A 25,842-nucleotide genomic window follows, 5' to 3' on the forward strand; every position below is an offset into this window, starting at 1 on the left:
AGAATTAAAACTAGTAGCAGGGAACTAGTTTAAGAGAAGGTAGTGATGTAACTAGGCCCTTTCTCACTGCAGAGCTAGTACCAGCCCAAGTGCCCCTGACCAAGCACTTTTATCAAAGTCTGTATCACAGCTTACATTAAGGTCTCCTGTCTGATAGAGGTTTTTTGTTGTTGTTTTGCCTCCTTTGTAAACACATCAGAGACAATCGGACATTGCATGGGTTCCATGAACTAGCTGTCCTTTCCTCAGATTAGTCCCTATTAAGAAACGTTTAATGAATATTGGTTGCATAGTGGTGGGACTGGAACATGAGCGCTCTGCAGAGATTCCAGGCTGTCACTGCACAGCCTCACGCTCTGCAGCATTAGATTCACTTTACAAATATAAAAACCACCTTCCTACCTGGCCATCAGATCTACCCCAAGCTATAACAGATTTATCTCTCTGCCATCTTCCAAGCAGCAGGGGACTGAAACAACTCTGACAGCAGACATCTAGAAACATTTCATTAAAGCCTTTGTAATTTCTCAGCTTGATTACTACAATTCATTATTTGCTGACCTCCAGCAGTGTTCTATCAGAAAGCTTTACACTGATGTGAAGTGCTACAGCCTAGGCCTCACACTGGCTTTCAATATTACTCCTTATTACTCATACTCCTTACCCCCAAACGATGTCTTTTTTTTTTTTTTTTTTTTTTTTTAAATCTCCACAGGATATTTTACCAGAACCCAGCTGAGAAACTTAAGACTTTCCTGCTGACCTACAAAGATCTTAAAATCAGAGGATCACATATCAAGTTTCAAGCCTCCTGTCAGCTTCTGTTCTTGGCTGTTTAGCTCAGCTGTAGACAGCTACTACCTTGGCTTGCCCCCAGTAGCCAGCCAGGTTTTAAATTCTACCCTTTCAGCAAGTACAGTCTACAGCAAGAGTCCCTTCCCTTGTTCAGGAGAAAGTCTTGAAAGCAGTTCAGTTTTAAAAATCAAAGTCCTAATAGCAGGCGAAATTGCTTCGGAGCTTACTTGCTTGTGAAGAAAGGTACCTGGCATTTCAAAAAGCAAATCTGAAGCACTGTCTTTGGGAAGGAGCGGATAACTAACACACACCTCTGTCTAGCCATGGCTGGAGGCCAGAGGTCAGCATCAGACTGGAGTAGCTGAAATAAGAAATGCAGACTTCCTCACTTCCATCACTCTCCTGGTTCCTGTAACACCTTTGTCTGCTACATGCAAGTAAAGAAACAAGCACAAAGGAAGCAGCAAAGGTTGAATAAAAAACTTACACCCCAATAAATACAGAGGCAGGGAAGGATGAAGGTGGGGAGGAGAATCAGCCTTTTTGTTTCAAAACCACATCAAAGTCCAGGAAGTTCTGAAACAGTATCAAGCACCAGTCCAGCACTGAAAACACAAGACCAATCAAAGAGTAACTGGATGAACTTCTACAAAAAAAGTGAAAAAAAAAAAATAAAAAATCTGCACTTAAGTAGATATTACCAACTGCAATCATTTCTATAGCTGTGCACTGCCTGCCACGCTCACATGATTTTTAAATAAGATAGCTAGGATGTTCTCTGATGGAGACCGATAAAATAAATTACTGTAACACCCAGGAAGAAAAAGAGCAAGCTCTTAACTTTCTCATGAGGAAAAATATACTAAATGTACATCTCCTATCCCAGACAAGGATATGCATAAAGGCACATATGCATGGCCCACGAAGAGGCCGAGACTGAATGCATGACAACAGCTTTCCAACACACATTTACAGAACAGAATGACTCCAGAAGCTAGACTAAAGAGTAGACTGATGTCTCTTACACTTACAGGAGAAAAGACTAAAGGCAAGTAACTAGCGCTCTCCTCCAACAACATAAATGCATTATTTGTGAATGCACATCTAGTGAAGAAAGGTGCTATGCATTTTAAGTGCCTAATGAAAGGAGCATTTGTGTGCGTCTTCCTGACTGACAAACAGCTTCCAGATTCCTAAACAGGATTTTATAGTAAGTAACCAAGTACCTATCTCCAGTGGTAATATACTGAAGTGGGACTTCAGTATATGCACTAAATACTTCTGATCAGTAACACCATTACACTCATTTGCTACTTTGCATTAGAATTGAGTAAATGCAAAGAGAGGGAAAAGGTGAAAACTTTAGCCTTTTGTAACTAGAATGTAGGTATTAATGAATTTGCTCCGGTTATACCACACTGTTTGAGGTGTGACCCTCAGCCAGCCAAGTGATCAAATTCATTGAATAGATGTCTTCATACAATGCATTTTACTGGGAAGATGCTCAATAGACAATGTTATTGAAACAAGTTGTCAGACAAATGAAGAAGTCTCTTTCTGCAACAGGCCAGAAAGCTTGGCAATTTGGTTGCTGTCAAAACACAGTCCGAATGCATTAATTCCGATGTAACCTTCAAAATCTTTGTGATGGTGAAGAAGCTCCCTGATCAGAACAGTATTTGGAGACTTTAAACACGGGAAAATGGACTTAACGCTGAAGTTATCTCAGTTATAACAGTTTTAGAGGCAAACTTGAACTGTTCACAATTATGCATGCTATCATTCAGCTCTGTATAAAGATATGAACATGTAATTCGGACCACAGGACAGCTTAAAATTTATACCAGTGAGGCCTGATTAATCTGAAAGGAACACGTTATTTTAAGATGTTTTTAAGTTCCCTTCTATGCTACAGATTTAGGTCCCTTTGTGTCTTAGTTCCACAAGATGTAGAGGGGAAGAGCATTTTCTTCTCATGTGAAGACGTCACGGGGAAAAAAATACACTAAAGACTGAGAAGATAAAAGCAATGTGAGAAAAAACATGAGAGACAGACGCAAAGACCCAAGGCATTTGACCAAAGACACCTCAACATTCATCGCTCCATCCGACTCTGGAAAGGGAGTGCTGCATCTAGACAGACTTCCAAGAAACACAAGCCCAAGTCCAGTGACCAAAATAGCCCAGGGACCTGTCACCACTCAGCAGACCTCCGGCTCCATGCACTGGTATTTTATATTCAGCCCCAAAGGATGTAAATGGTCAGGATCAAAGACTGCAAGAGCACACTCCCTCTTGGGGAAAGAGGTTCAGATTGGTCCTTACATTGGAACTGGACAGTACAAAATAGTACAGAAAACACATGGCCCTGCGTTTTGCTGTAACAGGCAGTCAGATCTTGAATATTCACATACAGAAAAGGCTAGACCTTACTTTCCTACAACCAGGAGGCATTTCAGAAAACTGTACAGCCATTTTTTGCCTTTGTTATCACAATATAAAATTGTGCATTCTCTCCTAGATCCCCTGCATTTGCCACCCACACAAAGCAAAGCCTTCCTTGTCCTATCACGTATTTTATCACCTCAACAGCAACCCATTTACAAGGTGGGAAGCTCTAAAGAGAGGCATGAAGGGCTGAACAAATGAGAGTTTTCATCCGTTTCAAATATTTGCAGTAATAATAGAAGGGATTATCATTTTCCAGGAGAGGAAGAGGCACTTTTAGTTATCAGAGCAACTGGAATTTTGCCAAGATGCCTCTAAGACTATCTGCTGGGATTAGGATGCGGACTGTAACCATTAATCCTCTAGTGTTGGCAGCTCTTGATGCATCCATTACACAGCAATGCTACTTGTGCCAAGGCATACTCTTGTGCCTGGAAGCAAAGGAGTTAATCAGCAGGAGTCACAGCTTTGCACCCAACACTTCTCACTAGGCATAGCTAACGGAGATAAACTATTATTGGCCCTGATAGGATTTTTTTTTTCCTGTGGCAATTCAGCTTAGCAGGGTGTTAGAGAGAGTGCTCCAAATCTACTTCCTTCAGCAGTTCAACCCTTTGTGAGACCCCCTCAAGGGCTTTGAATCATTTTTGGAAATCTTTTGAAGTGTTTCAAAACCTGTCAATCAGACCTGAACCTACTTACTGTCCTCTTCCTCCACCTCCCCCAGACACAGCAAATGGGGAAGGTTCCACTTTGGCTTACGTCCTTGCTAGTACCTGAAGCCAAGGACTTTCTGCCTCTGGAAGTTCAAAGTTAAACCAAGCAACGTCACAAACCTACATCTTGAGTCACACTTATTCAGAGATGAAAACTGTTAACAGAGACTCTGGATTCACAGTATACAAGTCAGGCCACTACTGCAAGGAGCTGATCACGTAATCCAGAGAAGTGGTGTGGGGGGGGAAATGTTACTTTAATGCAGCATAATAGGGTAAGGGTGACTAACCAGAGATTTCTAAAGAAGCTTTTCTATCCCCCTGGTTATACACCTATTAACTTCTACGGCCCTTCTTATCCTCTGCCCTTAAATGTATACCAGAACTTTCAAAAAAAAAAATCCTTGGTTTGCCATGTTTTACAAACAAAGTAATGAGGTATGAAGCAATGTAATCTAGATCTTAAAGGACATTATCATCAGAAAAACAAAAAATAATCAAATTCGGTTAACTTTTGTGTTTTGTTGGTAGAACAGAAATGCTCTTCTGTGCATCCCATTTATCCTCATGGAGGGATGGTTTGATAGCACACCAAACCCTCCCACATCCTTACGCTTTGGTCATTATGCCCAAACACAGAATTACATACAAGCTGCTTGTAAGGCATGCAAGATTAGGCTGCAGCGGGGCTTGCCATGCTACTTAATGCAAGGATGCAGCCCTCAGGCCTTCTCTGCAACCTTTGGTCACACATAAATTCAAAGATATCTGGTTTAAGATTAAATGGGTAATCTCCAATGTAGATGGCATTCAGTTACTACAGTAAGATTTACAACGTCAGTTTCCCCAGCTGTAAAAAGACGGGTCTTACAGAAGTGCTGGTAAGGGTAGTCAAGCCACCAAACAGAGCAGGGGCACTACAGAAACCTTTGCTATCAAAAAAAAAAAAAAGAAATTACCCCCCAGTGTAATCTTTGCATCATCTCTCTTTGTTTCTGCAGACAAGGTTCTGGTTCACTGTGCTATGGGCCGCAGCCGGTCAGCAACATTGGTCTTGGCTTACCTGATGATTTACAAGAACATGACAGTGGTGGATGCCATTGAGCAAGTATCAAGACACCGATGCATCTTGCCAAACCGGGGCTTCTTGAAGCAGCTGAGAGAACTGGACATTGCATTGGCACTGCAGAAGAGGAACACCAAGAACAGCCTACCATCTGATGATGACGAGAACAGCACCACAATCTAGTATTGTTCCTGGCAGGATGGTGCTACTGGAAAAGAAATTCCATAAAAGGAGGGGAGGGGAAGGTGTAGTTAATTACACAGTCACAAGGATAGTTTGTTATTTGGAAGGAAAACCAAAGTCATTTCAAACGCTGTCAAGATGAGAAGGAAGAGAAGCCAAATTTAAAACTTATCTTTTTAGAATGTTCCAGCCTTAGCGTTATTCTTTGTGACACGAACAAATAAATTTTACCCTCTGTAAAGCTTTTATGGCCCAAAAGCAGGCACAACTTAAAGCAAACCCTCTTCTAGCTGAATACCCTGAAAATTCTGATTCTAAGCTAAGCACATGGCCTTTAAAAAAAGTGGAGCTGGGCATTGCTGGAAAAATTTTGCAGGGAAGAGACCGAGATGGCAGCAGCACAGATGAATTCTTAAGTTTAGTCCCAGAGCCCTGAAGAATTTTGCAGGAGTTTTTTTGCAGGAGTTTGCCCTTTTGTGCTGTTTCCTGGTATCTCCATTTCTTCTTTCACAGTAATAATCTAGGGCAGCACAGCTTTTAGAGAGCCCCCGGATGAGGATCAACTACCCAATCTTCACAATGGACTTTGAACCACACCATGCAAGCTAGAAACAAAGCAAGACCCTTGGGAAGGTCAGATGCTTAAGCAGATACAACAATCCAAGGAGATACATACAAAAGGCATTTTAGCAGTTTCAGTTTTAACTTGTTTTTCCTAAATGCTTCAACTACCTGAGTTTTAAAAGGTCCTATACATTCAGTATCCAAGTCAATTTACTAGTCTACAAAAAAAAAAAAAAAACTGGGAAAATTGTGTGTTGTGACTTTTTTCTGGCACTTGGAAAAATTAATAGCTAGAACAATAAACAAGAAAAATATTTCTACAAGGAAGTTCAACACCCAACTTGTGCAGCCCTAAAAATCCCCTAAATAATCATGGATTATAACTAGTTTTAATGAGATTTTAGTTTTGATTAAAAAGGCAAGAGACACAGGTGGAACTTTTAAAAAATATCTCACAGTAACCTGAATAAACAGCAGAAAGCTGCTGTTGTGCTTCCAGACACCATTTATATTTACCACTACTAAATGTTTCCTGCTATATCAGCTTTAGTCACCTTAATACATTATTGTGCTCCAATACAGTTGCTAGTAACTGCACTTGTTGACCATAGTAGTCCAAATACACAAATGACAACGCTGGATCTACTTTTCTACATAAACTTGTTCAATTTACTCTATTTAATACAAATTATCAGTAACTGTGTTTTAACATAATTAGAGTTTCGCCACCTCAGCAGTATTTGACAGTCTTAAAATATACTGTAAAGGAGAATCACAATTAAGCCATGTTTACCTTTTTTGCATCTGCAAGAAGGTCAAGTAATCATCCTTCCTACTGGAATTTTGCCTAATTCCATGCATCGGGTAAGAGCTATTTACCTCCTCAGCGCCTGAGAGTAATGACCTCGCCACCAAGAGCACAGGAGAGTTCTCTTGGTCTTTACTAGCTGACAAAGACTTTGTGACTTTGGTGCAGTATGAACTGTAGAAGTCTTGGATACTTTAAAAAGGCAAAAAAAGAACACAGGTCAGAAATGTGCCACTCAGAACTGCAAGTATATGCTACAAACCAAACAGAGTTGAGCACAACTTTAAACCATTTTTTGTAGATGTTAAAAGCTCTTTACAGGTTTAGCATCTCTAGTGTGAAGGCTTTCTATTTCTTCACTTCCTTTTGGGGCCCAAAACCCAGTAAATCCTTCATCTCCAAACAGTAACTGTAGCCAAGGCTGCAGGCATCCATAATGCAACACTTTTGACTTAGCATTTGTATTTATCTGTATCATAAATACCTTATCTTCAAATTCTCAGACACAGCAGAACACAAACACAACTATAGACTACTGTTAAAAAAGAAATTAGAAACCACAATGTGAACAATATTCATGACAGAGATACACAAACTTTGGGACTTACAGCCAATTAAGTTATCCCTACACCTAGATTAGCGGGGCAAAAAAAAAACCCAACTGAAAAAAACAGAAATAAAAGCAAACTCAAAAGAAGCCATTTGACACTTCAAAAAATGCATGAGCAGTCACAATGTGGGTTTGAAGAGTCAAAAAATTCTTGGACAAGGTCCTTCAACTCTTTCCATTTACTTCCATGGACCTTCAAATGCACCTTTTTCAGAGCATCTTACTGTCTACTGCAATTTACTTCACAACCCATTCATCAAGAGCTCTCCCAATCTTGTGTCTGACAAACCTGCCTTTCAGACACATGGCCCTACTCCTTCATTTACCCTGATGAAGAAAGCTGAACTATCTCACCTCTATAGCAATAGTGTTTCTTAGCATTAGCCTTACAGATAGGAATTCTCTATCAAATGATATACCAAAATACAACAAATACCTACCAGGAGTTCCCTCAGTCAAGTTACAGATTATTTTTTCTTTTTTGTATCCTGAATGATAGTTTGATGACTGCTGCAACTGGAAGAGGATTTATAGCTGATTTATATGCAGAATTGTATTCAAACAAGATTTTCTGGGGCCTGGAGATGGGTATTTCTTTTGCAGTCTGAGACTTGTGCAAATACACGGGAAAAAATTTATTGTCCTGAGGCCCAGCTGCTTTTGGTGGAGACCGACAGAGCTTTCAAACGACAGCCTCTCAACTACTGATAGAAAGCAAAATACTAGAACTCTTAAGTAGCTCCCACTCATTTTGTCCTGCGTAGCAGATTAGGAAATTGGCACATAGCAACACTGACATAGCAACAGAAGAACGTACTGACAATTTCCAAAGGACAGGATCCCAAGCTACTCAAACTAGGAGCCGCTATTCTTGCATGGAGATGAAAAATAGCACAAAACTAATTTCTCAAGAAGTCGATCAACAGAAACCCATATTCCATACTTGACGGTCTTAAACATGGCTTAATTAAGGTTATTTATTCTTATTTAGTAGATGAAGAAAAAAACTACCAGGAATTTAAATTACTCAAGTAAATTTATGATAAATCCAAACCTGTAATCCTACTTTGTATGTTCTTACAAACTCTGTCCCTACTCCACAAAGCTCAACACAACAGCTTTTAATCAATGCATACCCCAGAGCTTCACTATGGGAGAGGTGACCTATATGACTATACTGGTCATAAACAATACAGGAAATACATAGTTCTAATAGAGAGAAGTACTAAAAACTAAAGGGAAGTGAAGAAAGAGAGCCACAGGTCTTTACTACATCGGTCAGTTTGCCTGCTGCTAAAGGTGTCAGTCTCTACAGGACAAGATGTATTAGGATCACCCTCAGCACCACAGATAATCACCAGGCCCATTCTTTCTATTTACCACACTGCATATAAATGGAGTTTGTTTCCACGAACTAGCCTGCCTGATGGACAAATTAAACAGCTTATAAAACTAAAACACAGAGACAGTGATCTAACATGAAAGTTTTGTATGTTTAGAAGCTTTGTTGCTGCTTATATCACACAGTTTCTTACAAAGTTAGTAAAAAATTGGTTATATTTTGTCCACTGCTAGGAGATCATGCAGCCAGAGTGTGACAACACTTACCATCCCTCTCTGTGCTAAAGGGCTAGAGTGTAGTTTTCAGGAGTACTGTGATTTGGCAGCTTCCTGATGAAGTAGGTTCTGGCCCAAAGACAAGTATCTTCCCTAGAACCAGGTCTTGCCTGAAGTACCCTGCTACTACAAGCTATGCCAATTAAGTAATTCTCAAGTACGCATACTTCTTATTTACTTCCCAGCTTTTTCCCCTACCATTCTCCCAGAATCAAGTCGACTAAATCAGAAAATGTACAAGCTCTGGAACACGTAGCTTCCACAAAGTAGGCAACCCTTGCAAATTGCTAACTAGCTAACTAACAAGTGTTAGCAGCAGTGACTTCACCTATAAGCCAGGTTTGCAAGAAACGTGCATGCAGAATGAGGCAAGTTTATTTCCTTTTTGCAAATCACCAGTGGTATGAAGTATCCTATTTGTCAAACCAAAGACTAAGATTGCATGGGCAGTGAAGCCTCCTGCATTCACAAGAATCATCTGTTGTAATTCTGTGAAGAATTCTTTCGAGACACGAAAAGAAAGATCACATTCTCAGCTGGGATGGTGCTAGAGCACAGTCAAAACTGACATTGCAATGGGCACACAATATATAGAACAGGTAGATCTGTCACAGAAAAGACAGCATTCTTATAAAACAGAAACTTTAGTGTGGTAATGCAATTCAGAGCTGAATAGTCACTATGGGAAAAGACACAGGAAAACCATTTGTCCTCCTGAAAGGAATTCAGTTCTGAAATAAAAAAAATGAAATATTGGAAGCTTGCCTGTTGTGCACACACCATACATCCCTCTCTACCCAAATTTTAATCCATATATTGCAAATGCAGAATTTTAGCAGTATGCTGGAGTCAGGATGCTCTGTTTCAGGTTAGGATGTACTAAAACGGCAAGAAGGTCTGATTTGCCTGCATGTTATGGGCTTGGAAATCTGAAACTAAACAGAAGTGGATAAAGACCCAGGTGCCTTTTTCACTCACCACAAAAACATATAAATAAAAAAAAAATAAATCACAAAACATAGTGCTACTTTAAGATAAAATTATTCAAGATACAAGGTCTTAGTTATACACACTCGAAGGCTGCACAGTAACAGTGCTGAGTTCACCTTCCCTTTTCCCAAGCATAAAAAAATGTGACTTTGTGAAGACAAACACACATACAGTTTATGTGCTATGAATACTCTTTGTCTTCAATAAGCAAATTTGACAGTGTTAGTGCACAATCAGAGATCTTTGTTGTATTGTGCTCTCCTTATCAAGCATTCTGAACTCCTAAAACACAAGTTACTCCAAATTACCATCTGACCAGCAATTTTCGCTCCCATTCAGACCCACTATTTTAGATTGCTGCCCCATCATATTACAATCGAACAGGTTATGGGCATGAATACTTACTGACAATTTCTTGCTTTGGCAACATCATGCACTTTAAAGGTTTTACTTACAGAAATACATGTTTCTGTGACTTTTGAACATATGAAATACCACCTATAAAGCTGCTTTATATACTGGAATGGGACTGTAAGAGTTTTCAGTCAAGACGACCAGTCCTTCCACCCTAGCTAACAACCTTCCTGCAGTGTCAGTGGGCAAGTGGGGGAATTCAGTGGCAACATTCACATTAGAAGCCATTTATGAAAAATTCTTACAAGGATTTTTCCTGGTGCAGATTCACACTCACCCAATTTAAACTTGGTCCACTCACAAGCTCCACGCATAGACAGCCTTCTTGATTTTTATAGACTTTCTATTGCTAGATTAGAACTGTTCATATATAAAGTGTATGTGTTTGCGTGCACACATATACATGCATATGCACAGAATTCAGTTCAACACAAGATTTGCATCATCTTGTAACCCAGCAATAATGACAAAGGAAGAGATTACAATTCTATCATTAAGATACAGTTCAAATATCATGTTTGTTACTGTAATATACCTTTTTACATATATATTAACATTTTCTATAGGAAAGAAGTTTCATACATTAAATATTGACAACCTTGTAATGTATTAAATACATATTTATTCAATATTTTATTAAGATTATTAAAAAAAATAATCTTAGATACTCTTTATTTTCACAAGGTGTATGCAATTATGATGAGTAACCTACAAGTAGGCTCTAACAGCCTAATCCAAACCCCATCAACTTTAATGGGCTTTAGATCAAGCATCTGAGAGCACTGTAACAAACACTGTTTCAGGAGGTAATTCCCATGCAACATCAAACTATGACAAGACACAAGAGGCTAAAAATGGCTCATCATAATTTATTTTATGTTAAAATGTACAGCTTGAGGGGGAGGGGTGTGTTGTTTTTTGCAGTTTTTGTTTCTTGGGTGTTTTTTTGTGTGTGTGGGTTTTTTTTCTTTTTTTTTTTTTTTAAGTGACTGACTAAAAAGATAACAGATAAATACAAGAGTGTCACTGGGTCCTATTTTTACATGTATCAAGCCTCTTCTGTTCGGCCCTTACAGTCACTCTGTACAGGTACAAAGGCTACAAAAAAGGAAGCAATATAAACAGACACAAATAACTTTTGCCTTTTTACATGCGATCTGTAAGCTTAGTTTGAGCTATTCACACGCTACTGCTCTATTTTTTCCCTTAAAAAATAACTCCAATATTTTATAAAGATAGAAAAATCTACAGATGGAATGAAAATGTAAAGTTAGAGGCATTTCCATAAAATAGCAACTTTACACCAAATTCACTACTTTTTTTTTAAATCCTGCCAAGTATTTGGACATATACGAAAATGTTTCAAAACTTGACAAATAAACACTGAGATGTTTCAATTAACAAAAAAACATAACAGTATTTATAAAACAGAAAGCTGCCTTTTTTCCTACCCCAGCCCCAAAGAAACTGGTCACAAAAATGGAAAAGAGTCTCAACTTTACACTAAACATACAGCAATAAAATCCTTTGAACTAACCAAAATGTGAATAGCTTTTGCAGCTTTTTTATTATTTTTTACAAGTTTTATAATTAACAAAAATATAGTTCTGTTTTTTTTACCCCTCAAACTAGGGTAACCTAATCAAGGCAAAAAAATTAAGAAATGGCTTACTGTTAAGCACAACACTTGTACAGTACTACAAAATGCACTGTCACTAACAAAGACATTAGCGGCATGCGGAAGTGTCACCTTCAGAAACAAAATAATACAATAAAAGAACTGCTAAAAGGCATTTACATGTGGGGAAAGGAGAGAGAAAAAGCTCACGATCCAGTACTGTCTGATAGTTTTGGAGTCTATTTATCCACATTTTTAATGGGAGCAGGCACATAAAATGGCTCTGAACCATCAGCTGCTGTGTAATTGCAGTTCATAGAAAGAGTTCTTCCTTTCCAGAGAACTTCAAGCTCATTGAAATAAACAAAAAATGGAAAACCACCTAATTCCCCCCAAAGAAAAGAGAAGAAAAGTTCAATCCCACAAAATTAAAAAAAAAAACCCAAAACAAAATGAAACAAAAACCAAAACAAGAAATAAAGAAAAAAAAAGAAAAACTCGTATAAGGCTTTCTGCTGCATACAGCTTTTAAATGGTGCCAACAAATGTTTTTGCATTCACACCAATTGCTGGTTTTGAAATCGTACTCTCCAAAAGATATTTGTGCAGATCAATCCAATATGCCAGTTGGGTAGTCCGTCTCTCCAAAGGGCCTACCTTCTCATGTAGGATCCATTAAGAGACTGTTTAGACATGCCTGTATTCATGTAGCCATGATGCCCTGGAGGAGTGTACATCATGTTACTGTGGGGTGCTGTCTGCATTGGTTGCTGTGCATATGGCTGAGTGCCCATCATCCCCATCTGCATCTGCATAGGGTACTGGGGCGTTTGATTCATATACCCATGATTACTGTGATATCCGCTATTCATCATCGGCTGGGACATACTATAACCATTCATAGCATTAAGGGTATTCATATTCATGTTCACTGAATTGACATTATAAGCTGGGGCTGGCATCAAGTTTACACTCATGTTCATACCACGCTGCATTGTTAAGGTCCGCGCGGGCCCTTGCATGGCCACAGTCTGTGAAGCACGCCCATAAATTTGTGGCTGATGGGCTGCAGCAGCAGGTGGCAGAGGCGTGGATTTGGTTCTTACAGAAACATGACCTTTGCTGGCCATCTGAGTCTGCAGTCTTTGGGTGTGGGATATTCCAATATTCGATGAAGTCATATTACGCTGCAAAAGGGGAGGTGGCAAATTCATGGGAGGAGGAGTAAGGTTGGGGGGAGGGGTCATGGTAGCCTGTGCTTGGGGTCCTCCAGGAACAGCATGTGGAGACTGAGAAAGCTGAACAAGCCCTGTATTACTTAAGGGGGTGGACAAAGAGGCACTGTTTGCATAGGAAGTTACAGCAGCTGAATGGCTGTAAGGCAAAGAATGATCCATAAGCGTGTTAGTTAACTGTTGCAGTTTGGCAAGGCTGAAGGTGGCAGATGGCTGTGAGTAATGCCCCGCTCCAAATTCACTCTGCCCCATTCTTTCATATAATCCAATATTGGCATTGCCAGTCTCAGGGATTTCAGTTAACTGCATAGGTGGTGTGAAATTAGCGGCCATGCTGCACTGGGACAACTGTTGGTTGCTGCTTGGAGGCCTTTCAACAACACAACCTTGGGGAGATTTTACATTACAAGTGGGAGGAGAACTGATGTTTGTTTGTTGCATCATACTGCAGCTGCCATTGATGTTAGACATCTGCTGTGTCACTGCACAGCTACTCTGTGTTAGGTTACTAGACGTAAGGCTGCTGTACGAGCAACTGTTTTGAGAAGAGTTGTTTCCACAGATACTACTACCCATTGTAGAATCGTAACTGCTTGGGTTTTCATAGTTTTCTGTTGTGCTCTCAATGCTCCCTAAGTCACTAAACCCACTATCCACAACTTGCTGCGAATGATCAGAAACTGAGGGAACATCCATCATTGGGCTGGTCTCCATGTTCTGTAGAGACGGCACAGAAATGGCACTTTGATCTGGGCTGATCTGAGTGTAGCTGTTCTCTAAAGGAGCAACATTTGGACTATTAACAGAACGAACTGACTGGCTGGGATGAGAGTGCACAGACGAAACCGGGCTACTGTGATCAGACTGCTGACAATCATCCAGTGTGGTCATTTGGGGACTTTGGTCATTACGGGCATAGTTTTGCAAACTTCTACAGGCCTCTTGAGTCTCTGCACAGTCCTGAAATGTATCTTCATGTTCACTTGCTTCTTGGGTTAGAGATTGTACTGCTTGAACCGTCTCTGAGTCAATCTCCATGCTCTCAGTACTCTCCCCCTTGAAATCGGAATGTAACTCTTCACCAGCTTTTTGGTCCTGTTTGTTGTCTGTATGATCATCATCAGATTCAGGCACCGGGTCTGAATCTGTAGCAAGTTCTTTCTGGTCACTTTCACACTCATCAGCTGCAAGGTCAACACCACAATCCATTAAATCCTCTTGATTTGAATTACCAGTTTGAACATTTACGTCTAAAAAAGACTGCTGTGTTTCCATCATTTCTTTGAAAGCTTCACCAGGCAATTCCTCTTTCTCCACTTCTGTTGAACCCATGTGGCTATCGTCTTCATCATCTGCATCATGATCCTCATTGTGAGAAGGTTCTTCATCATCATCATCATCGTCCTCCTGATCATCCAAATGCACGGACTCCTCTTTTTCCAGAAATGCCTCTTCTGCTGTGTCTTTTTCTTGATCTTTTGAATTGATTCCACCTTCTTCTACACTCCTTTCTTCTTCCCCAGCTTTCATCATATCATTTTCTTGCTTTTCAAAGGATTCAATGAGTGGATGCAGAGGTTCAGGTTCTACCTCTTTTACCTCATCATCTGGTGGTGGTAATACTTCAGCAGGCTCTTTAATTGCTTCCTCCGTAACAGCAGGAACTGAGCAGGGCTTGTCTTCAGCTACTTCCTTTTGTTCCTCCACCAGCACCTGATAGTCAGGCTCCATAGGAGTCTCGGGTGGAGTGTATAAATTAAGCTTAAAGCCAGGTTTTCTTTCTTTGCTTTGCCTCCATTTAGATGGACCGCGCTTAACTCCTTTGGGCCAGCCCTGCTTACTCTTTAAAGGTTCAAGATTGTCTTTAGTGCTTTCTTCCAATACAGCTACATCCTCTGTATTATCTTTGGAAGGCAATAAATAGAGACAAAAGAAAAGTCTTAGCTTCCACAAACAAATCAATATTTTTAAACATAAACCCAAAAGTAATTTATCAATTCAAAGTGTATTAAGAAACTCTGCAACAAGAGGTAGAAACAGGTCTCAGATGACAATAGTATGACATATCTACAGCTCCAACACACTTACACAGATATGTAAGTTATTCTTGTTTGGTGGCCTTTTAACAGCGACCATCAGAACCCACCATTTATACACCAGAAAAATCCCAGAGATTTAAATCAGAAGACATGTAAACTAAAGCAAAAATATTGTCCAAATATAACCTGTGTTTTTAGAACAGAGGTATGCCATCACTTTATATAGACACTGGTCTAATGTATGTTCATCTTTTTTGACAGTAATAACACGACAGTCTAGAAATTCCTGTTTGACCATTTTCAAGGACAAGCCATAGTAAGCATATAATCATGCTTTAGCACCAACACTGAAAAAAAGGTGGTTCATTCTAGTATCTTCTCATGGGCAGCATATCATGACACAGCTCATAATACATGACAAAAGCACAAAGATAACTGAAATTAAACACAGAGTGCGTCAGAGCACTAAATTAATCCATTGACTAGAAAATCTACCCAAACCCACTCCTCTCCTCTCTCCCCAGATACCACTTACATATACATCCGAAAAAGGGAGAATTCCCAGTATGTAACATGCTGCACTTGGGAGTGTAATGGCTTCAGCTAAACTCCTTTGCCAAGTTCTGCCTCTCCCTGTAGTGTTAGAACACTCCTACAGTCAATTAATGTGATGACATGGTCCATGGACAAATACACAGTAGCAGTCTAGTTAAAGCAGTGCAAACCTGACCACTGGGACATAGCTGGAACACTCTGAATTTGCTACTATTAGTTTAATCCAGTTCTGTTGAGAAGCAGGACAAAGTGGTAACACTCTAATGGAACTGTGCACTGGTTTGTAACATGGTTGCTCTAGTCGCACAAAAGCTGTTTAAAATAGAAATCAGTGCATGATTCCTCAACTGGGGGTCACAAAGATTAAACTTCCCATGCAATTACGAAAACACCAAAGTAGTACTTGCTGGCTTCTTAGAGAAATTACATAGACCTGGGAATGCAGTCATTCATTCTGGAATTGAAACTTATAAGCATAATTTGAAAGCCAGGTGCTCAAGGGATGAGCATACGCTCATCAGTAGTTTCACCACACATCTATTAGCTTTTCTGCCAGGAAAAAAAAGTAATCTAGAAATCAAACTGGGTAAGGAGCTTTGAAAGAACACAGTTAAAACTATACCTCTCTTTTGTAGGGAAAAAAATAGGGACCCTAGTGCTGAGGACATATTGTGCCCCAGAAACAAAAAACAATTATTGAATTACCAACAATGATGAATAGAAAGGTATTTGTGTAAATCAAATCATACTTTTTGCTTGTACCCTTTACCAAGCATACCAAAACAGTATTAGACAATATTCCAGTGATACCCCTGCCCTGTTGAGTACAAAATGTCGTGTTGTAGGGACATAAAAGTTGTTTTTGGCAACATGACAAGGAGTGCAGTGCTTCAGACTGGAAAACATTTGTTTTCTGAACACAAAAACCAGATTATAATATTAATGGGTCAGGAGTAACAAGAAAGGTAAACACAACATAAACAAAAAAGAAGTCTGAAGCCACCACTGAATTCTAATAAACTACGTGAAATCAATGGCTCCAGTAGCACCTCTAAGCCGAAAGCATTATTAAGATTGTAAGATTAAGACCAAAATGGCTAAATAGATCTCAGTAAAAATTTCCAGATTTATAACAAAAATAAACACTTCCTTTGAATGCCTCCTGACAAGTTAATTTTTTGAAGATACACGAATATTTTCAACTTACTTGTACAATTGTCATCACTTCTGTAACATCGAATATCTTTCTCCTCCTTGTTCTGTTCTTCCTCCTCCTCCTTCTCCTGTTTCTGCTGCCCAGGTTGATACTCAAAAGCTTTTCTAATCACAGGCTTTAAGTCATCATCTTCCCCATCCATCTCGCAGGTAGGTTCCAGCTGTGGCATGGGACGCTCTTCATCTGAGTTATCAAATGGCTCATTCAATACCTCTGTTGTTTCAGAAATTGTCTCTGTTGTAACACTGCTATTAATCCTTCTGCGTTTACGGCCCCTTTTCTTTTTCAGTATGAAAGGTCTCTGAAAAATAATTCCACAAATATAACTCTTCCTGCATTCCTGTTTGCTAGTTGACTCTGAATATAAATAAATTTTTGGAAAGTACGTTTACAGACATCTATTTACTCATTCAAAAAAATACCTTACATTGCATCAAATTGAAATGTAGACAGGATCTAAAAGTAAAATGTCTAAACAGTGTGAACAGGTATGTATTTATACATGCACACAAACCTTTCTGTAGGTGAAAATTAAGACTAGAATTTTCTTCATATTGTAGTAACTTTTACCTTCTGTCAAAAAATGTTCATAGAATATTACATAAATTGTACTTACACATTTTTCCTCTGTAGATTTATAATTCCCCAACAACCTTCACAAGTATCAAAGTCTATTCTTCCCCATTTCTGGTTTCTGCTATTTTAGAAATAATGTGTGTATATAGAAAAATACGTAACAGCAAAGCGCACCTCAAGCGCTACGCACTAAAAGAATCTTACAGTTGGCTGCTATAAAGAAAAAACTGTTCAACAGTTTATATTTCTATTATTATGCATTCCTACAAATTTATAGTTACTTTTAAGTTTGCTCATCTGAAATACAAACAAAGGGACATGCTGATTCCCTAATTCTCACCAGAGACACCTAAATACACATGCTAGGGTGAGCGCTTTAGAATTTTGGATGCTTAGTTTACTAATTTAAACCATTCAAATAGCTGATTTTTCAATGAAATTAAGAAATACATAAGCACTGCAGTTAACCAGAATTTAACATTTGAATCTCTTGGAAATTAGAAGAATATGGGTAAAAAAAAAATCCCTTTAACAGCATTTGCTTTTGAAAAACAGTATTCCCCTTTAAGGAGTTCCTATATTAAAATCAAGAAAGATTCAAACACCACAAGCTGGGCTCCATCTTAAAATTAAAAAAGGAAGAACCATTAAAATATTGAACCAATACCAATGCCAAACAGCAGAGGGCAATCACTAGTTTAAGAATTAACAGGGAATTCTGATTTTGTATGTCACTAGTATTTTACAGTTCTGTGAACAATCCAAAAGATGAAAAATTGGGTGGAGGGGAAAAACGGAAGACAGGAGTTGTTCAGTGTCTAAACAATACAGAAAGAATTAAAACAGTCTAATAAATAGTTCACAACAAATCTAGATTTTTACTTCAATGATAACAATTTGATTGAAATCAGAGATGAATGACTTTAAACCAAACCACTGAAGTAACGCACCTTTCTTTTTATGGCCAGCGACTGTGGCTTGGTCAGCCGGGGAGGTGAACTCTGCTGATTCTCATCCCCGCCATCCTCCTCGCTGCTTTCCTTAGATTGCTCTGTGCATTGCCCTCGCTCCCCCACCACTGCCACACTTTCTGGAGATCGCAAATATTTATTTTTAGATTGTACTTTTGCAGGTGATTGCCTACTATTAGTTCTCGTGGAGAATATTTCTTGCTCTTCCTTTTCCCAGCAGCTAGCTTGTTCCATCAGACGCTCAGCCTGAAGGGTTGAGGTTAAAATAACGGGTCACTGAAATAGCATTTACTTAGCCATATCCTTTACGTTCAGCTAAAGAGTTACAATAAGTCAACCCTGATTAGCACTGCCGGCTAACCTAGCAACAACATTTCAGCTGAATCATCTAGTAGCTCCTTTACAACAGTTAGGATAACAAACCAAAGAAGATTGCATTTCATGGGATATTTAGCACTATTAATGATGCAGCGAATTGATTTAAGTCCTTTAGCACTACATTACATGCCCACTGACATGGATCACTTTGAGCAAGTTCATAACACAAAGAATCGATTGACACTGTAGCCCCTGAGCTCTGCACCAAATTTGATCTGATTACATGCTCTTCGACTACCTCAAGAGTAATAAATACAGTTCCATGACAAGTGATTCATGTTTTAAGTTTTCATATTAATACCCCCAAAATTACCATGTCTTGCTGCACAGCTTCCAAAAATCGTGCATTACAATGATATCAGCACCCTCTATCATTAAGCGGTGGTCAAAGATAAAACTGCTCTATTTAAGATAGCCTAATGTTGAATATTCCAGAGTGACAAAATCCAAAGGAAGGGAAATTCAGAATAAGAAGTTTCTTCTATTACCTCCTTTTCTGCTTCTCTCTCTTCTTCAGAAACTGCAGCATTAGAAACTAACAAAGGAGTCCATCTCAAGCTTTCAGGATCTACTTCATTGATACGTGGATTTGCTTTCAGTTTCTCCATGTGACTTGAAATCAGCTTTTCCCTTCTAATAATCACAAATCTACAATCCAATAAACAATAATTTTAGAAAGTGATCACCTAAAACAGTCTTCCTACAGTTTAAATCCTCTTGGACTATAGCCTGTGAAAATAGATGAGTAAATAAATGGATACATCAAACTAAAAATATCAGCTGACACACAGATAATATGCTTACACCACTGACTGTTTACTAAAAGGAAGTGAGGAAACAACAGTTTATGAAGTGAAAGCTCAATATCAAACATCACTAGGGCAAAGAGAAGAAAGTAACGGTTTTATAGTTGACTACTCTAATCCATGCAACAGGTTGAGCGATGGCACTTTAGTCACTGCCAGAACAACTTCCAATTTTAATATGACATACAAAAGCATAAATAGAAAACACTGTGGATCATCAAGCAGAGAGTGCTAAAAGTCGCTAACATTACCACTGAAGATGGCAGCTAAGTGGACAAGAAACTAAGTTAGAAACATAGGTTTTCTAAAGAAGCATGAAAATGTACATTAGTCCTATGATGATGTAGAAGAAAACAACTTTCTAATTATTATGACATGAAGCAGCGTATCAAAAGCAGGTAAAGACTAACATAATAGCACACAGTATGCTAATACACTAGCACATATCCCACTAAAGTCCCCTGTTACAAAGAATTATACAATTTGAAACAAACAAACAAAAAAAGCCACGTTGGTTTTTTTTAGCAAGGATTTCAAATGCTGTAAAAATCAGGCAGGTTAAGTGACAACATTGCTTTTCATTGAGAGAATGCTTTACAAAAAAACCAAAAAGCCAAACAACCAAAACGCGACAAGAACCACCAGATCCAGGGGAACCCTTTTCACAGAATTGTGACTTTGTTACATGTAAGAAAAATTAACAAAATGCAGGAAATCATAAGAAGCCATACCCAAAGTGTCTGGCAGGAATTTCAAAGATGTGATTTCTTTTCCTGGCTCAGCCACTGACCTTCTCGGTACCTTCAGCCAGGTCAGTTCATGTCCCTGTCTAAGCTTTACCACCTGTGAAAAAAGACTAACTGACCTTGCTCATGAAGTATTCTGAATTCTATAGATGAAAAAACGTTATTATCTGTGTGACATTATTCAAGGCCTTTAATAATTTGTGACAGGGCAGAAGCTGCATATAAGTAATGAATATACATTTGATTCTCCCTTAAAATGCATTTTCCCATCAGGTTGTCCATAAATATGCACCCCAGAAAGCTACGGTTTTCATGCAATGACAGCACTCCTTACTGCTCTCACAACACCATCCTGCAAGCCAATCTCCTTTTTGAAGACTGGCATTCTTACTAGTTCAAAACTTACTAGTTTTGAGTACTAGTGCTGGTGCACATAAAAGTTACTGAGGCTGAGCAGTCCTGATCTTAATTTTATTTTTTTGGCAATCCACTGTTTGTAAGGCAGTTTTGCTTAATTATAAAAGTTTCTATGATTGGAATATCCAGAAAGAATTAAGAAGTTCTTCAGAAACACAAATACCATTGACAGTCATTTAAAGCATTTTATGAAAAAAAGAGTCCAAGCAACAGAAATAACCCACTTAAAATCCAAAATGTCAATCAAGATCATTGAGAAAGAAGATATTCACAAAATAGGAACTCACCTTCCCAGTGCACTAACTTTCAACATTGATCGTAACATAAAATAGAAACTTTAAAAAATCATTTGCACTCCCAGTACCGTGGGCAGGAGGACTTCATGTAGAGCTGATCTGATCCCAGGGTTTGTATGAATTCAGTAGTGATTGAAAAAGGGGGTGTGGAGGAGAGACTGCCACCCACAAACCCGAATCTTTCCCTCACTGGTATTCAGAGCAAGATATTTGCAAAGCGAGAGTCAGGAACTCTACTTACAGAAGATGATACTGAATGAAACAGAATTCTTCACTGAAAATGTTTCAGGCTGGCTGCACCCTTCTAATAACCATTGGCATGAAAGAGGATCCAAAAACCCACCATTTGTTTAGGGAGAAAAATTCTCTACGCAAGACCCCATTAACAAGACCCGGCTGCACTGAATTCCTTGGTAAGATGGTTATCATTCATTGTCAAGTCAGAATTTTACATAGACATTTTTCACATCAACTGTTTTCTAAGTAGAGACAAGTCAATGTTTTGTCTCAGTATTTTTTTTTTTTTTTTTTTTTACAAGATTCACTGACCTATCTTCTCTTTTATCTATCATGCTATGTTGCTGCAGGGTTGTAGCAATATCATGTGGACACATTCCAGTAGCTCGACTCATTCCTTTGATGCTGATTTGTTTTTCATGGTGGCAGTTAAGGTATTCTAATATGACACTTTTCCAGTAAGCCAAGTATGAGAGACGACCCAGATCAGACAATGGCTTTTCAGGGGATCCTGCTTGACCCTCTCTTCTAGAAAGTAAATAGCCTAGAAGGAAAAGAAACGGAAAACCTTATTGAGATAACAATACTAAAGAATTTTAACTACCCCTTAAGAAAGCTGGTATTAATAGAAAGATCAGCATGACTGATTACATTATTGGTAACTCTTGCAATTAAAAGAAATCCTACCCACAAAAGGGATTGGTTTTCATCATTATAGTGACATAGAAAAAGACTAAATCCTTGTAAGAGACTCAGATCTTATGAGAAAGAAACATTAACGCAAAATCCCCCTTCTAATCATAAGGCAAGGAAGAAAGAAAAAGCTACATGTTTCAGAACAGGTCTCATCATACATGGTCTCATTTAGAACTACAATTGTCTGGCCTTTTGAGAAACTTTTACACCTGAGTTACATCACTAAAGCCAAGAATTTTCAGAAGAATCTCAAGAGGAAGTGTCATGGGTAATATCCGTTAAGTCAGTTTTCTTCAAGAAGCCCCAGGTGACATCAGTTTTTGATTAAACAGTTAGTTGTTGTATTTTAGAGGTGACATATAATTCACAAGTTGAATTACTAGGAGAATTACTTAGGAGAAATAATTAAAAAATAATCTCCCTTAATTCACATTTAAGAACATTCACATCATTCCAGTTTGTAGTCTTCAAGACAGTAACCGATCAGCTATTATACAACAGAACATACATAGACTATAAAATGAAGGTGGTGTAAGTCCTTTTTAACTCTCTTCAGCTTTAACAAGCTTTTACAATTTAAAGTAGAACACACATGCTTGGAGATAACAGAAGAAGTCTGGTATTTGCCACCATTAAAACTAATTCAGGAGAAAGAAAAAAATAACAATTAATAAGATGTGTCCTTTCACAGTAATTCATCCCTCCATGATACATGTTCTGCACCGTGTCTTTACAAAAACTACCAAAACACGGGCCTTAAACACCAGGCTTACAAAATGCTTTTTCCACCATAAGCATGGCCATCATGCTTATGGAATTACATTACTCAAAGTCATTTGGAATCCACCAAGGTATACGCTTCTTTTGCTTTCCAATATTCTTAAGTTTTTTTGTTTTTTTTTTAAGTTGGAATCCCTCCTTTTATTTTTCAAAGATTGCTTTAAAACATATGTAGTACAGCCATGTCACATTTGCTAAACAAATCCTCCTGACTTCTTCATGAAGTTTCTCCTAATCAAGTTAGATATGAATTAAAAAAATACGATTAACATCCAGCTTTGAGTGAAGCAGTGCCCGTTTCCTTATTTTGCTGTATGCTCTACCATATACAAACTGTACACACACATCTATTTTTTAATATATACATAAAAATATGAAATGGCACACATACATACATGTATATTTGCTCAGCCTGAAACAATGGTCTTCCCTTTTTTAGGGGCAATACAAAAGATCACAACAGAATTTGGAAGATACATATGCACTGGTCATCATACTGTAACGTCCACTTTGCATAAAAATGTTTACACAGAAAAGCAGACATCTTACTACATTCCAAGCGATCAGTAACAACATAGATACTGAAATAAGTAGTGTACCCTTCATATCTATTAGCATGATTTATGATAAAATGCCACAACTTCAAGAGGAATACCATCCCACATCTGCCTACTTCTACATAGCACAGACGCCTACATCAAGCCTGCCTACATCTAGAAACTGAGCAAGGAAATTTATTGTTTTACAGATGAAAAACCACTAACTTAAAACCTAAGGAAGGTGTTTTAATATTTGAAGTTGCAGCATATTTTTTTTTTTTTTTATAACTAGATGATACATCTTAGTACTACTTGTAACTGCTGTTGACAGGAAAAGCCAAACTTCACATTCAAAACCACACTGCATTCTGACCAGTCTGAACATAAAAAATTGTTGGTTTACCTCCAACTGCACAAAAGGAGATCTATAACATATAGCCTATTCTGCATAGTTTTAGACAACGCTTCACTTGTACCAAGAAAGTATTTTGGATCAGCTTGTTTGTAACATATAAAGACAAGTTTTATACTAAGACATCACTGCCTATAGAAAACATGCAAAACTGTAGCAGTACAAGTAGTGAGAAAAGCCTCAGCACAGGAAGAGAGAGGGAGAATAACCTAGATTTTTAAAATAAATCCATAAGGAGAACTTACAGTTGCTTCAAGTAACTTTACAGTATAACCTATCAACTTATATTCAAGAACACTGGGTGCTAACTGAAAGCGTTTGTAGGCCGTTTGCAAGACCTGTATTTCATTCTTGTATTTCACTATAATTTGAAATTACTTTGACAAGAACTTTCTTCCTCCACTTCCATTTTCCTCACACATAACAGAGCTGTAACTATACTTTCTTAGTAAGCATCTTATGAGGCTTAATAAGAAACCAGTATCAAGAGTTTGGAATCATTAGTTAGGCAACCACAAGTACCTTTCGAGTTTACTATTACATCGTTGCTCATTGGATCCTTCCAATTGCTAGGGACTATGAGACTAGTTCTTAGTGGTCATTTTCACATATTTTTACTCTACAATAAAGCAGTGAAACGTCATCTGCACAGCAGTAACATCTGTTGGTATTCCTCTCCTACCATTCTACTATATAACCTTGCTTATCCAAGATACTCACATTCTATAGGATCAAAAATATAAATCAGAGGTAACAGTCTCAGTTACACGTAGTGAGCACTGAATGGAAAGTTTCTCTTAACAGATTCTGTGATTTGAATTACATCTATTAAATTAAACTTACCAAAGAGACGCCAAATAATTGATCTAAGTTGCAGGTAAATAAAAAACACTGATCTTGGTAGCTCGTGTATCTATCCTGAAGCATCTGAAATGAGTACAATATGCCCCTGTTAAACAGATAGCTCCAGTGTCATTGTGTCTACCTAATCTTAAAACGGATAGCCTCAAAGTGGAAACCTGAAAGAACTTTCTTAAATTATAGCCCCTGATATGAGACTACAAACAACAACAACATTCGGAGGAAAAATACAGCTCCTCCCCACCCACCCCCCAAGAGTAAACAAGTCAGACTGTACGTTACACAAAAAACCCACAACAAAATATAAGAACTAATCTAGAAAAACAAAGAGCTGTCTAGCGTATCTTCTGGGCATGTGAGTGATAGTATCAGAAAATTAAACAGCAAAAATATCATTAACGATTTTTGTTTCTTGCCTTATCTCCAGCCTTCATAGTGAAGCAACATGCCGCATGTGATTTACAGCCTTTGATTTTTGTCATGTAAAACTCCCCAGAACCATTAAGGTTTTATTTTATTCAAGATTTAAAACAATCAGAAGAAATTCAATCTGAGAAAGGGAAAGTTAGTATAAGACACATATTTTATGCCTTCAACACAAATTTAGGAGATAAACAGACATAAAAACGTACATTTAAAGAAATTAACTTGAGCAGGATCTTGTAATTTCAATCTACAGAATTCATAGTACGTAATGTCCCTGAAACAGCTACAGCAGAGTCCACAACACACGTGAAAACAGTAACTTCAATACATCTGTGTCAGTCTCCAGAAACTTTCAGTTAGTTAACTCCTGACTTTGTTATGCTCAGTTCTGTCTCTTAAATTAAAAAGTGTGAGATCAGAGGTCCAGCTTGATAGCAGCCTCTTCTGACAGTGACCAACTGAAAAAAAAAATCCAAGGGACAGACTACAACAGGAAACCATCTTGTGAAACTGGCATGGAAACAGAATTAGTCTGAGTCTGTCCAAACAAATGGAACCCACCAGATGGGTATCATGCCCACACTTTTCATCATTTTCTAAGAACTTGGTAAGATTTGTTAAGTGTCACTGTCTTTTTCAAGGAGCACAGAGTCCATCTTCCTCCTACATTCAGTGCATTTATTTGTGTCTTCACTAGAACAAGCCTTTATTGTCATGTCCATTAATATGCCTGGTACAGACATGAGGTGTACTAACTTGGATCTCCCGAGCTCTCTCCTGAAAATCTAAAAAATCAGGACCGTATCAGCCCCCTTTCAGTTCTATGA

General features: G+C 38.3%; 2 protein-coding genes across 8 annotated transcripts in view; one reads left to right on the plus strand and one right to left on the minus strand.

Annotated features, from left to right (window-relative positions):
• Nucleotides 1–5,449, plus strand: part of DUSP29 (dual specificity phosphatase 29) — a 24,608-nt gene extending 19,159 nt beyond the window's left edge. For both annotated transcript variants that reach the window (XM_054204529.1, XM_054204530.1), the window contains exon 4: nt 4,961–5,449. In XM_054204529.1, coding sequence (XP_054060504.1) covers nt 4,961–5,208 — 248 coding nt within the window. In that variant the 3' untranslated portion in view covers nt 5,209–5,449. The remainder of the gene's footprint in view (nt 1–4,960) is intronic.
• Nucleotides 644–25,842, minus strand: part of KAT6B (lysine acetyltransferase 6B) — a 128,063-nt gene continuing 102,864 nt past the window's right edge. For 5 of the 6 annotated variants that reach the window (XM_054204523.1, XM_054204522.1, XM_054204521.1 and 2 more), the window contains exons 13-17: nt 21,614–21,845; nt 19,288–19,447; nt 18,401–18,667; nt 16,866–17,175; nt 644–14,968 (exon numbers count right to left, since the gene is read on the minus strand). In XM_054204523.1, the coding sequence (XP_054060498.1) occupies nt 12,483–14,968; nt 16,866–17,175; nt 18,401–18,667; nt 19,288–19,447; nt 21,614–21,845 (3,455 nt within the window). In that variant the 3' untranslated portion in view covers nt 644–12,482. The remainder of the gene's footprint in view (nt 14,969–16,865; nt 17,176–18,400; nt 18,668–19,287; nt 19,448–21,613; nt 21,846–25,842) is intronic. The other variant, XM_054204527.1, reaches the window with a different exon arrangement.

Source organism: Rissa tridactyla, chromosome 6 (genome assembly GCF_028500815.1).
Source record: "Rissa tridactyla isolate bRisTri1 chromosome 6, bRisTri1.patW.cur.20221130, whole genome shotgun sequence".
NCBI classification, from domain to species: Eukaryota; Metazoa; Chordata; class Aves; order Charadriiformes; family Laridae; genus Rissa; species Rissa tridactyla.